Source organism: Symphalangus syndactylus, chromosome 18, assembly GCF_028878055.3.
Source record: "Symphalangus syndactylus isolate Jambi chromosome 18, NHGRI_mSymSyn1-v2.1_pri, whole genome shotgun sequence".
Lineage (NCBI taxonomy): Eukaryota > Metazoa > Chordata > Mammalia > Primates > Hylobatidae > Symphalangus > Symphalangus syndactylus.
The window spans coordinates 87,530,570-87,545,039 of record NC_072440.2 but is presented as its reverse complement, the minus strand read 5'-3'; the positions used below and the strand labels follow the sequence as shown (position 1 = coordinate 87,545,039).

Sequence of the window (14,470 nt, the reverse complement as noted above, 5' to 3'; positions counted from 1 at the left end):
TGGTACAGAAGCTCTTTACTTGATAGCTTGCAATATTAATGAGATCAATGGTCTTGTTTTAGAATATGTATCATAAAAATATTTTAATAGAAACAAATGAAGATATTTGAATAATAATGTCTTTTTCCCCCTAGGGAGCACAGTGGGCTTTCTCCTCAAGATGACACTAATTCTGGAATGTCAATTCCCCGAGTAAACCCCTCGGTCAATCCTAGTATCTCTCCAGCTCATGGTGTGGCTCGTTCATCCACATTGCCACCATCCAACAGCAACATGGTATCCACCAGAATAAACCGCCAGCAGAGCTCAGACCTTCATAACAGCAGTCATAGTAATTCTAGCAACAGCCAAGGAAGTTTTGGATGCTCACCTGGAAGTCAGATTGTAGCCAGTGTTGCCTTAAACCAGGGACAGGCCAGTTCACAGAGCAGTAATCCCTCTTTAAACCTCAATAATTCTCCTATGGAAGGTACAGGAATATCCCTAGCACAGTTCATGTCTCCAAGGAGACAGATTACTTCTGGATTGGCAACAAGGCCCAGGATGCCAAACAATTCCTTTCCTCCTAATATTTCGACATTAAGCTCTCCCGTTGGCATGACAAGTAGTGCCTGTAATAATAATAACCGATCTTATTCAAACATCCCAGTAACATCTTTACAGGGTATGAATGAAGGACCCAATAACTCCGTTGGCTTCTCTGCCAGTTCTCCAGTCCTCAGGCAGATGAGCTCACAGAATTCACCTAGCAGATTAAATATACAACCAGCAAAAGCTGAGTCCAAAGATAACAAAGAGATTGCCTCAATTTTAAATGAAATGATTCAATCTGACAACAGCTCTAGTGATGGCAAACCTCTGGATTCAGGGCTTCTGCATAACAATGACAGACTTTCAGATGGAGACAGTAAATACTCTCAAACCAGTCACAAGTTAGTGCAGCTTTTGACAACAACTGCCGAACAGCAGTTACGGCATGCTGATATAGACACAAGCTGCAAAGATGTCCTGTCTTGCACAGGCACTTCCAGCTCTGCCTCTGCTAACTCTTCAGGAGGTTCTTGTCCCTCCTCTCATAGCTCATTGACAGAGCGGCATAAAATTCTACACCGGCTCTTACAGGAGGGTAGCCCCTCAGATATCACCACTTTGTCTGTCGAGCCTGATAAAAAGGACAGTGCATCTACTTCTGTGTCAGTGACTGGACAGGTACAAGGAAACTCCAGTATAAAACTAGAACTGGATGCTTCAAAGAAAAAAGAATCAAAAGACCATCAGCTCCTACGCTATCTTTTAGATAAAGATGAGAAAGATTTAAGATCAACTCCAAACCTGAGCCTAGATGATGTAAAGGTGAAAGTAGAAAAGAAAGAACAGATGGATCCTTGTAATACAAACCCAACCCCAATGACCAAACCCACTCCTGAGGAAATAAAACTGGAGGCCCAGAGCCAGGTGGGTAACTGCTTGCTTCACAGAATGGTCATTCCTAGTAATTTTTTTTTCATTTATTCTATTCCATCTATAGACCAGATATGAATTCATACTATGTTTTATCCTATCCATTGGGCATATATTAAGAGGTTAATATCAATAACTGATCACAGGATGCCCTCAGAAGATTTTTTTAGAACTTCAGAAGGCTACAGTTTTAATGCAAAATTATAAAAAAGGAGATTTTTCTTTCTCTATAAAATCGGAGTTCACATCTTTAGACATTTTTAAAAATACCTTCCCTGCTTCTTTCTCCCATCCCTACCTATTGAATCTAACTCTCTAGGAATAAAACCTAGGAACCAAACCTAAGTCTGGGAACCTCTGATGTAAATGAAGTGGGAGAGAAATGTAAGGAGGTGGACAGTTACTTAGTCTGGCTTGTTTTTTATTTCCTTTGAAGCATTTCCTAAGGCTGTTTTCCTTCTCATCTGATTCTGACAACCCTCAACCATCAGAGAATAGGGACTTGAATATTCTGGGTAACAGAATATTGCTCTTACATAACATGACCAGAAACAGACGTAAATAAAGACAAACCTTTCCATAAGTTGTTATGGATTAGAAACCTTTATGTTTAGGATGGGATGAAAGTGGTGTAAAAGTAAACAGGTATCTTCATTTATTGTATAATTGCTTATGGACTCTGAAGGAATAGAGTTTTAAAAAAAAATATATGGCCCTTCCTAGGAGCTTTCACCTTATTTACAGACAGAATATAGACATTCATTAATCAGCAGACAATGTATGTACAAAGCAGTTTATCCACAAGACTCCATTCTAAAGCATGAGTCACACTTAGTATGCATAGGTCCTTCGGTTTCTTGAATCAGCTTAGTTTTCTGCTCTCATCTCACAAGAATCACTCTCTTCCCTCAGGAATACTGCATTCTAGGCAGATGGAAGTCCTTGTCATTCCTAGAGTAAGCCATGTCTCTTCTAAACATATTCTGCCTTGCTCTTCTTTCTGTGCCCACTGAACTTCTACTCATCCTTCACAAACCAATTCATATAACGTCTGCATAAAGCCTTCCCCAAGTATCCCTAGTTAGACATTTCCTGCTTCTGTCCTCTTGTAGTGCTTCATATCATCTCTGTTTACTATTTGTAGTAACACTATTTTGACTGGTTCTGTACATGTGTGTTCTTTGAGGATAAGGCTGTCTCATGTTTCTTGGTACAATGAAACTAATTTTTAAGCAGAAAACAGCATTAAATAATAAGTATATTTAAAAGGAAAAGATTTATAAGATAATGTCATTGTGTTCAGTTCTGGTGCATCTGTTTTGTGCACATGTGCATGTATTTCTGTTGAGCTGATTCCTAGGAGCAGAACCACAGGATCATAAGATATGCATAAGTCCTTTTTCAGTAGATAATGCCAGTTTTCCTAGTGTATCAGCATTTTTTCTAGTTGCTCCAAGTCCTTGTTAATACATGATATTATCAATATTTTAGATTTTTAGCTATTCTGAGGTGTGTGTTCTAATTTGCATTTCCCTGATAAATATTCATTGGTCATTTGGATATCTTCTTTTGTAAATTGCCTAGTCTAGTCTCTTGACCATTTTTTAATGTGTTTTTATTTTGCTTATTGACTTTTAAGAGTTCTTTATGTATGAGTCCTTTATTGGACATGTATTTGCAGACATCTTTTCAATGCTAAGGCTTACCTTTTCTTTTTCTTACTGGCACTTTTTGATGACGTGAAGTTCTTCACTTTAATATAGTTCAATTTGTCAATCTTTTCCTTTATGGTTAATGCTTTTTGCACATGTGTAACAAAAGACATGTTCACAAATGTTTTTAACAGCTTTATTCGTATCAGCCAAAAACTGAAAGCAACCCAAAAATCCATCACAATAGAATGGATAATTATGTTGTGACATATTCATACAGTGGGACACTATTCAGTGATAAAAATGAATGAACTACTGCTAAATTTGACAGTGCCCAAACCTCAGAAATATAATTAAATACGTATATGTAATTCTATTTATATACTCTAGAAACAAAAATTTTAGTTGAACTAGATAATGGAACCCAAAAGGTAATCATAGTATAGCAATATTGTGAAATAAAGGCCAGTTTTCTTCTCTACGTAACCTAAGACAGATGTAGGAACTCCCTATTTATTCTTTTTATTTTATTTTATTTTATTTTTTTTGAGATGGAGTCACGCTCTGTAGCCCAGGCTGGAGTGCAGTGGCATGTTCTCGGCTCACTGCAACCTCCGCCTCCCAGGTTCAAGCAATCCTCCTGCCTCAGCCCCACTAGTAGCTGGAATTACAGGCATGCGCCACGATGCCTGGCTAATTTTTGTAGTTTTAATAGAGACGGGGTTGCCCTGTTGGCCAGGCTGGTCTCAAACTCCTGACCTCAGGTGATCCACCCACCTCAGCCTCCCAAAGTGCTGGGATTACAGGTGTGAGCCACGGCACCTGGCCTCCCTATCTATTCTAAAAGATATGTTTCTTATACTATTAAGTCCTTATGTGGAAGTAACCTTTTTGATATCTTTAAAGCTGATACATGATTTATGAAAAGGTTTTCCAAACTTTTTTAAATTATAAAAAAATTGAATCAATATAAGTTTAAGTCATTTTATGAAATTTTGAAAAATATGACAGGAAAAAGTCACCCATAATGCCATCATCATAACACAGTACTACTGACACTTTTTTCCAGTCCAATCTTTTTTTATACATAGATTTTTATACCAAGATATAGTAGCCAAATATTATATGTATATTATTTATATCCTGCAGTATATGTATACTATATCAGAAGCATCCAAATATTTTTCCCATGGAATAGTTAGCTCATGTAATTTCCAAGTAGCCCCAATCATTCTAATTATTTCTTCTTTCTTTATTCTCTCAAAGTCACACTGAATTCATAGAGTTTAAAGAAGCAGCATTTTTTTCTATGTTATTTCAGGGGAAAGTGTAAAATATATTTCCTCTAACTTTGGTTTCCATTCTTAGTTTACAGCTGACCTTGACCAGTTTGATCAGTTACTGCCCACGCTGGAGAAGGCAGCACAGTTGCCAGGCTTATGTGAGACAGACAGGATGGATGGTGCGGTCACCAGTGTAACCATCAAATCGGAGATCCTGCCAGCTTCACTTCAGTCCGCCACTGCCAGACCCACTTCCAGGCTAAATAGTATGTTTTGGGGACAACATCTCATTTTAAACGTTTAGTGATAATGTGGATTAGCATTTTGTCTCTCACCAGTATTACACAGATCCTTTGCTTAAGAGTGAAATATCTTTTTATTAATGCCACTATAAATAACAAAACAGTTATATTTAGGCATGTGAACATCATTCATCATGTGTATTTTAAATTATAACCTCTACCCTTTTGTAATTAATGTTAAGGTGAGCAGTTGATGTTAAGGAGAACAATTTTGTCATCTCACCCAAAACACCCCATAACAAGACTTTCAGAAATACAATATTGGGTCAGATTGTTTCCAAATATCTTCCTTGAAAACTATTCCTGTGAGTTGCAGAAATAAAAGATTCTGTACTAAAATACACTGGGCAAATGCTACATGTTCCATACGTTTCGTATTGATGTTTCAATGCCTATTAGCAGTTTTGAGAAGCCTTGTATTAAAGAAAGTAGCTTAGATTTCTTTTACCCAACATTTCCCAAACTTTCCTGATTATGGAATTTCTTTTCTCAAGTAATACGTGTTATACCACAGAATGAGTTTTCCATGAATTTGCTTAGGAGACAACTGTGTTAAAATATGTTATTGTTCTAACCCAAGTTAGCATTTTCCTAGTTGAGAGACACTTTGATAGTTTAATATATTAAATTTATGAAAATAAGGCTGTCAGATTTTTTTACCCATCTCATTTTGATGTTGAAAAAACCAGTGGTAAGAATTCCATTGTATGACCTTGAAACTAAAGGAAACTAATCAGCTCACTTTCAAAATTAGTCTGGATTTCCAACCTTAGTCTATCCCTTTTCTGATGGTATCAGATGTGGGACTTCAGTTATTTCAATCCAACCGGAAATTTTAACTGTCATGACCCAATTACTGATAGTTTGCCAAGATTTCAGACAGCTGCAAAGAATAATCTTGAATCCATCTATGACATTTTTGGAGGCAGTATTTTAGCTGACCAGAGTGTTAGAGGAAAAGTCAGAAGCCTAGATTCAAATCTCATATTCTCCAGTCATTAACAGTCTTGCCTCGAGGAAGTGCATTTTTTGAACCTTATTCTCTTTATCTGCAATATAAGAATTAGATTAAATGATTTTGAAAGTTTCTTCTAATGGAAGCAGTGAGGCTCTAGACTGGAATGTCAGTCACATTTGAGGAAACAGTAAGATGCAAGGCTGAAAAGAGATAAAATGAAAGTCTGCATATTGATTGGTTTGGGGGTCTTTATCTCCTTCCCCATCCAATATGGGAGACTGGAAGAATTTTCTCAGGGGACATTGGGCAGAAAGATGTCTGGATGTGAGTATATAAGTACAAAAGCCATTCTGCTATCTCGTCATCCAACAATGAAGGCTACCAGAAGAGACAAGACTGGCACTCAGCCCTCCCAGTCCATGTTTTAGTACATTGACTGAACAGACACAGTCAAGAATCATCAGTACTTGGAGGAAACTCTGCAACTTGAAAGAGAGAAAAAGAAATAAAAAGTATGCAATGGAAATATATAATGAATGCATAAACCAAAAAAGAAAAAAACTACTAGAAATTTTAGAAAGATAAAAATATATTACTCCTGAAAATATGGAAAGGGAAAAAAAGGGACAAAGAACAGAAAAAACTCTTGGAAATTAGGTATCCTCCTTTTTTTTTTTTTTTAAATGAGAGAAATGTAAGATGATACAGCTGAGAAAAGCTTCCAGAAAGAACAAAAAGATGCTCCCAGAAAGACAAATGGGAAGTAGGGAAGAAAAAGTTAAGGAAATTACAAGATCCACCTCAGAGGGCCAATAATGATTAAGAATTACACAAACAGGCCACGTGCGGTGGCTCACGCCTGTAATCGTGCACTTTGGGAGGCTGAGGCAAGCGGATCACCTGAGGTCAGGAGTTCAAGACCAGCCTGACCAACATGGTGAAACCCTGTCTCTACTAAAAATATACAAAAATTAGCTGGGCGTGGTGGCAGGCACCTGTAATCCCAGCTACTCGGGAGGCTGAGGCAGGAGAATCACCTGAACCCAGGAGGCAGAGGTTACAGTCAGCTGAGATCGTGCCATTGCACTCCAGCCTGGGCGACGAGAGCAAAACTCCATCTCAAAAATAATTAATTAATTAATTAATTTAAAAAATTAAATTTAAAAAAAATAAAAGAATTACACAAACAAGAGGGGGGGAAAATATAAGAGAATTTTCTGCAGCTAACTAAAGGACTTGATTCCCCAGATGACAGTGTTTCAACAAGTACCCAACACAAATGGAAAAAAAAAGTACTTGTACCAAAGCTTGTCATCGTATCATTCTGGAACATGAGAGATAAAGAAAAGATTCTAAAACCTTTCAGAGAGAAGTTGTTAATTCCATACAGTGAATCAGGAATTTTCAAAGGTAATGTTTGGAACTAGAAGACATTTATGATTTGAGAAAGAGGACTTCTACTTTCAACTATGACAGCAATAATTGGCACAGGTCTTGTCCTCCCACTGTAAATAATGGGAAAAAGAGCAAATGCATTAAACAATTCTTGTAAGCCAGTAGATAATAGGCAGTGTGAGACTGTGATCTCTCTGAGAAGGAAGCAAATCAGGTGAGCTCTACAATCATCTCAGCTTTTTTCTTGGAGACGTTTACCAAACCAAGTACAGGTAGGAGGAACCCAAAATAAGCACGGATATTTTACTAAACTCAGAAAATAGCGATAGGAGTTCAGTGACACTGGGGCAGTTAGAACTTGCTGAACAAAGTACCCAAGAAGAGAAGGATATGTAGAAAATAGCAACAAAAATCTGAATCAGGGTTCTTTTAAATCCTTGGCTGAATACCACACTGTGCATGTGTTCAACGATACTCCATCAGGTGGGGCAAAGAACAGTTTGTGAGGGAAGAACAACTATCAGGAAGGAGTGAGCTGAACAACTACCAGAACTTACACAAGATTGGAAGATAATCAACTCCTGACCAATCAGAGTCAGTAGACCTTCTTGAACATCTGGACATTTAGTGGAAAATGGCCTCACTTTAAGAGTGGATTTACCCTAGACCTGCTTTGACATCTTAAAAACAAACCTCAAAAGGATCAAGCTTATGTACAAGTAAATTAACTGTCTGAAAGAACACTATTCAATAGTTTTTAAAGAAGACACCAAAATTCAGACATTCAACAGCATTATATTCATAATTTCCAACATATAATAAAAAAATTAAGACACACGATGTAGCAAGAAACTGTGACCCATACCCAAACAAAGTCAGTTAATAGATCCAGAAGTGGCAGAGATGTTAGAATTAATAGAAAAAGACTTGAAAATAGCTATTCTAAATACATTGAAGAACTTAAAGGAAAACATGAACATAATGAGGGAAGAGATATAAACTACAAAAAAAAAAGAGCCAAATAGAGCTGGTAGAGCTGAAAAATACAGTATTTAAAATGAAAAATTTGTTGGAGGAGCCTACCAGCAGATTAAACACTGCAGGAAAAAAAAGAGCAATGACATAGTATTAGAAACTACTCAAATTAGAGGAGAAAAAGAATACCACAAAAGTATCAAGGACCTCAGTCACCTGTGGAACAATACAAAGCAGTCTAGTAGACACATAATATATAAATAATACATAATTATGGAAGAAGGGGGAGCAGGTGAAATTTTTGAAAAATGAAACAGCCAAAATTTTTTTTTTTTGAGACGGAGTCTTGCTCTGTCACCCAGGCTGGAGTGCAGTGGCGCGATCTCGGCTCACTGCAAGCTCCACCTCCCGGGTTCCCGCCATTCTCCTGCCTCAGCCTCTCCGAGTAGCTGGGACTATAGGCGCCCGCCACCACGCCCGGCTAATTTTTTGTATTTTTAGTAGAGACGGGGTTTCACCGTGGTCTCGATCTCCTGACCTTGTGATCCGCCCGCCTCAGCCTCCCAAAGTGCTGGGATTACAGGCGTGAGCCACCGTGCCCGGCTGAAACAGCCAAAATATTAACAAATTTGTGGAAATTTATAAACCTACAAATCCAAGAGTTTAATGAATCCCAAGCAAAATAAACACAAAGAAAACTACTATAAGCCATGTCATAATCAAATTGCTGAAACAAATATCTTAAAACCAATCAAATAAAAATGACACATTATGTCAGATAAACAAGAAAAAAACTTTCTATACTTAGTATCATTCAAAGTGATACAGAGATGAAAAAAGATAGAAAATGATATAAGACGAACAAAGATAAGAAAACAACTAACTTTCTGTATCCAGTATCATTCAGAAATGCAGGTGAAATAAAGATGTTTTCAAACAAACCACACTGAGAAAATTTGTCACCAGCAGATTATACTATTGTTCAAGCTAAAATAAAATGAATCCAGATGGAAACTCTAACCTACAGAAAATAATAAGAGAGCCAGATAAGTAAAGGTATGAATAAATGGAAAATTCTTTTTTCTCATTTGTTAGTTTCTTTAAATGAAAAATGACTGTTTAAAGCAAAAATAATAACAATGAATTATATATGTAATATGTAGAAGAAAAATGTATGACAGTAATGGTACCACAGATGGGATAGAATAAATGAGGCAATACTCTTTTCTATGAAATAGTATAATATTTGAGGCTAGAGGCTAAAGTTAAAAATGCATTTTGTTAACAGAAAAATATTCTATAAGTGTCCTGTATGTAGAAAATCCTAAAGAAGTGAGAGGAAAAGCTACTTGAACTAAATGAACTTAGCAAAGTCACAATATGTGTACTCAGTATTTTAAAAAATGGAAATTGTATTTCTGTATATCGGTTACATACAATTGGATAATGATATAGAAAAAGCAGTTTACAAAATACATAAAATATTAAGACATAAATTTTAGATGAAATAACATGTTCATTACTCTACACTGAAAACTACTTTGCTGAGAGAAATTAGAGGGGGCCAAATAAATGGAGAGGGATACCATTTTCATGGATTGTAAGACACAATTTTGTCAAGATATCAATTATTCCAAAATCGAGCCATGTAAATTTAATGTAATCCCAATAACAATCCCAGCAGGCGGCCAGGCACAGTGGCTCACGCCTGTAATCCCAGCACTTTGGGAGGCCGAGGCAGGCAGATCACGAGGTCAGGAGATCGAGACCATCCTGGGTAATATGTTGAAACCCTGTCTCTACTAAAAAAAATACAAAAAATTAGCTGGGCGTGGTGGCAGGTGCCTGTAGTCCCAACTACTCAGGAGGCTGAGGCAGGAGAATGGTGTGAACCCAGGAGGCGGAGATTGCAGTGAGCCGAGATCGCACCACTGCACTCCAGCCTGGGTGACAGAGCGAGACTCTGTCTCAAAAAAAAAAATCTCAGCAGGCATTTTAGTAAAATTTGACAAGCTTTTTCTAAAGTGTATATGAGAATGCAAAGGTCCTGAAATAACAAAAACCACTTAAAAAAAAAAAGAAAACTTGGGAGTATTTATACTACTTGATTTTAATACTTCTATAAAGCACCAGTCATCAAGATGGTGTGGTTTTGGAATAAAAATAGACATAGATCAATGCAAAATAATGGAGAGTCCAGAAACAGACCCACATTTATATGGCGAATTGACATCCAACAAAGACACCAAAGTAATTAAACAAAGAATAGTCATTTCAATACATGGTGATATAACAACTGAACATCCTTGTAGAAAAAAATGAACCTCAACACCTCTCCTCATCCCATACACAAAAAAATGAACTTATTTTGAGTCGATCATAGGCTTAAATATAAAAGTTAAAACTATAAAGCTTTTCAACAAAAAAAATATGTCATTGAGATAGACACATTTTTGATACGACACAAAAAGTGCTAATCATGAAAGAAAAAAATTGATACATTAGACTTCGTTAAATGTTAAATCTGCTCTTTAAAGACCACCTCTTGAAAGAAAATGAATCAATAATCAATAACCTTTCAAAACAGAAATCACTAGGCTAAACCCAGATGGGTTCACTTGTAATTCTACCAAACATTTAAGGAAGAAATTATATTCTCTATAATCTCTTCCAAAAAATGGAAGCAAAGAAAATATTTCCTAACTCATATTGTAAAACACATATCTGATATAAAGGAGTGATACCCAAAATAAACAAAGAACTCTTAAAATGAAACAATAAGAAAACAAGCAACTCAATTTAAAAATGGGCAAAAGATCTGAACAGACACCTCACCAAAGAAGATATACAGATGGTAAATAAGCATATGAAATGATGCCCAACTCGTATGTCATTAGAAAATTACAAATTAAAACCACAATATGCTGGCGAGGATGTAGAGCAACAGGAACTCTTGTTGCTGGTGAGAATACAAAATCGTACAGCCACTTTGGAAGACATTTTGGCAGTTTCTTACAAAACTAAACATACTCTTACCATATGATCCAGCAGTCACACTCCTTGATATTTACCCAAATGAGCTGAAAACTTATGTTCACACAAAAACCTGCACATGAATGTTTATGGCAGCTTTATCCATAATTGCCAAAACTTGGAAGCGATCAAGCCATGGAAAGACATTGCTGAGAAGAAGCCAATCTGAAAAGGCTACACATCCTGTATAATTCCAACCGTATTCTGGAAAAGGCAAAGCTGTGGAGACAGTCAAAAGATCAGGAGTTGCCAGGGGTTTGTTGTCAGTGGTTGCCAAAGGCAAGGATGAATAAGGAGAACACAGGGGATTTTATGTGATAAGTATCATACCTAAAAATCCCCTGTGTTCATATCATGTATATATAAATAAATGTACATAGACACATACACTTATATATATAAAAATCATGTGTATGCAATGACATGTATCTATCCTGTCATTCTATATTGGTCAAAATATCAAAATCCACAGAATGTACAACACAAAGAGTGAACTCTAATGTAAACTGTGGACTTTAGTTAATACCAATGTGTTAATATTGGCTTATCAGTTCTAACAAATGTATCGCACTAACGCTATAGTAGGAAAAACTGTCCAATCTAAACACTGGGCAAAGGATTTTAAAAGACATTTCACAAAGGAAGATATGAAAATGGTAAATCAGCATGTGAAAAGATGGTTAATATCTTTTTTTTTTTTTTGAGTCTTTCTGTTGCCCAGGCTGGAGCACAATGGCATGATCGCTGCTCACTGCAACCTCTGCCTCTCAAGTTCAAGCAATTCTCATGCCTCAGGCTTCCAAGTAGCTAGGATTACAGGTGTGCGCCACCATGCCTGGATAATTTTTTTGTATTTTCAGTAGAGATGGGGTTTCTCCATTTTGGCCAGGCTGGTCTAGAACTTCTGGCCTCAAGTGATCCACCCACCTTGGCTTCCCAAAGTGCCGGAATTACAGGTGTGACCCACTGCTCCCGGCCAAGATACTTAACATCTTTAATCATCAAGGAAATGCAAATTAAAACTACAGTGCAATACCACTGCATACCCATTAGAATGCCCAAAATTTTAAAAACTGACAATACCAAGTGATGGCAAGGTGGCAAGGGTGTGGAACAATTTGAACTTTTACATCGCTAATGGCATGTAAAATGGTGTAGCAAATTTGGAACATTGTTCAGCAATTTCTCATAAAGTTAATCAGACATTTACCATGTAACCCAACAATTCAACTTTTAGGTATTTAACCAAGAGAAATGAAAGTCCACGTCCATAAAGATACTTGACTACAAATATCCATACAGCTTTATTCAAAATAGCCCCAAACTGGGTGGGCGCAGTGGCTCACGCCTGTAATCCCAACATTTTGGGAGGCTGAGGCAGGCAGATCACTTGAGGTCAGGAGTTCAAGACCAGTCTGGCCAACATGGTGAAACTCCATCTCTACTAAAAAAAATACAAAAATAGGCTAACATGGTGAAACTCCATCTCTACTAAAAATACAAAAAAAAATTAGCCGGGCGGCTTCTCGGGAGGCTGAGGCAGGAGAATGGCCTGAACCCGGGAGGCAGAGCTGGCAGTAAGCCAAGATTGTGCCACTGCACTCCAGCCTGGGCGACAGAGCGAGAGTCTGTCTCAAAAATAAATAAATAAATAAATAAATAAATAGCCAGGTGTGGTGGTAGGTGCCTGTAATCACAGCTTCTAGGGAGGCTGAGGCACAAAAATCACTTGAACCTGGGAGGTGGAGGTTGCAGTGAGCCGAGATCGCACCACTGCATTCCAGCCTGGACTACAAAGTGAGACTCTGTCCCAAAAAAAAAAAAAAAAAAAATACCCCCAAACCGGAACAAACTAAATGTCTGTCAACAAGTAAATGGTGTATTCATAAAATGAAACACTGCTCAGCAATGAAAAGGAAGGAACTATAATACTATTACATAGGATGAATTATTCTTGGAAACATGCTAAGTGATAAAAGCCATATATATTCAGATTTTTTTTAAGCTCTCAAACAGGCAAAACTAATCTGTAGTTATAGAAGTCTGATCATTGTTTGCCTGAGTTAGGAAGATTGATAGCCAAGGAACATGAAGGAAATTTTAGACGTTATAGAAATATTCTGTTTTCTTGGTTTGAGTGGAAAGTCCTGGGTTTATACCTTTCTCAAAATTTGTTGAACTGTACAAAATTTGTTGAACTTAAAATGGGTACATTTTATTGTATGTAAATTATACATCAATAAAGTTTAGTTTAGAAATATCTGAGAGTAGAATGATTTCCAGCCAATAACTAGGTATCACATTTCTAGTAGTTGTAAAGATAGAATAAAGCATTTTCAGATATAAAAGGCCTCAGATTTTATCTGCTTGGTATATTCACCTTTTCTAGCAAAGGTCCTGGAGGATGTACTTAAACAGGGGAAAACCAAAAGAGACAGAGGAAGCAAAGGATCTGAAAGGAAGCCCAGGAATGACAGCTGATCCACAAGATTAGGAACAACCAGTGCATATTGAACTGGGAGCCTGGCGAATCCTCTAGAAAGGAGGCCTCCAGAGAAGAAATGAATTGATCTCCTTGAGTTTATAGAAAATATTATTGATAGATTTATGTCAGAATGTTGAAACATCTGATAAATTCTAGAACCACTGACAAATGAAAACATAAGAAAATTATTAACTCCAGAAAAAAGAAAGTATGGCACAAGAGAGGAGGTTCGAACAAAGTGCACAATTTGACTTAGCAGTGAGCAATATTTGCATAATCATAATCAAAATATTAACAGGATTTTATAAAAAACTATGATCTCTGTTAGGGAGTTGGGAACCAGGATGGTAGTAAGAGAGGTACATATGGAAGAACTAAGACCTCATCTATAATGAGGGGAAATCAGTAAATCTAAAATGGAGACATCAAGAAATAGCAGTATATGTATATTTAGAAATAAATAGGCAATGCCAAAGAAAACAGTTTTCAGAGTTGCAAATGGTTGCCTCTGTTGAGAAGGAGGTAACTAAGTGACTGGAAGGGGTGAGGCAAGAAACTGCTTTATTTATTATGGGCCTCTTGGTTCTGACTTATAAAATTATGTATGCGTGTTAACTTGATAAAAACTAGAGTTAATAGAAATAGTATCTGCTAGCTTTGCAAGTTGTGAAAGTGGGGTGTTTTCTTTCGTAGTCTGTATTGAGGCAAATAGCTTTTTTCTCTCTTGAGGCTTCCCCTCTGGAGTACAGCTCCATAAGTGAAAGTATGTAAATAGGCCAGAATCTGTTTTACCTTGTGCTAATATGTTTGCAAAGGCCAAGAGCATAGAGGGGAAGATACCAAGGTAGATATTGGGGAGGTCAATAGATGCGACAACCAGTCTACAATGTGTAGATATAGACAGGAAAGAAAAAAGAATTCAGAAG

The 14,470-nt window shown here is 37.0% G+C and overlaps 1 protein-coding gene across 13 annotated transcripts in view; it reads left to right on the top strand.

Moving 5' to 3' along the window:
* Nucleotides 1-14,470, top strand: part of NCOA1 (nuclear receptor coactivator 1) — a 285,404-nt gene that overhangs the window by 220,546 nt on the left and 50,388 nt on the right. For all 13 annotated transcript variants that reach the window (XM_063623906.1, XM_055253870.2, XM_055253874.2 and 10 more), the window contains 2 exons: nucleotides 135-1,455; nucleotides 4,482-4,662. In XM_063623906.1, the coding sequence (XP_063479976.1) occupies nucleotides 135-1,455; nucleotides 4,482-4,662 (1,502 nt within the window). The remainder of the gene's footprint in view (nucleotides 1-134; nucleotides 1,456-4,481; nucleotides 4,663-14,470) is intronic.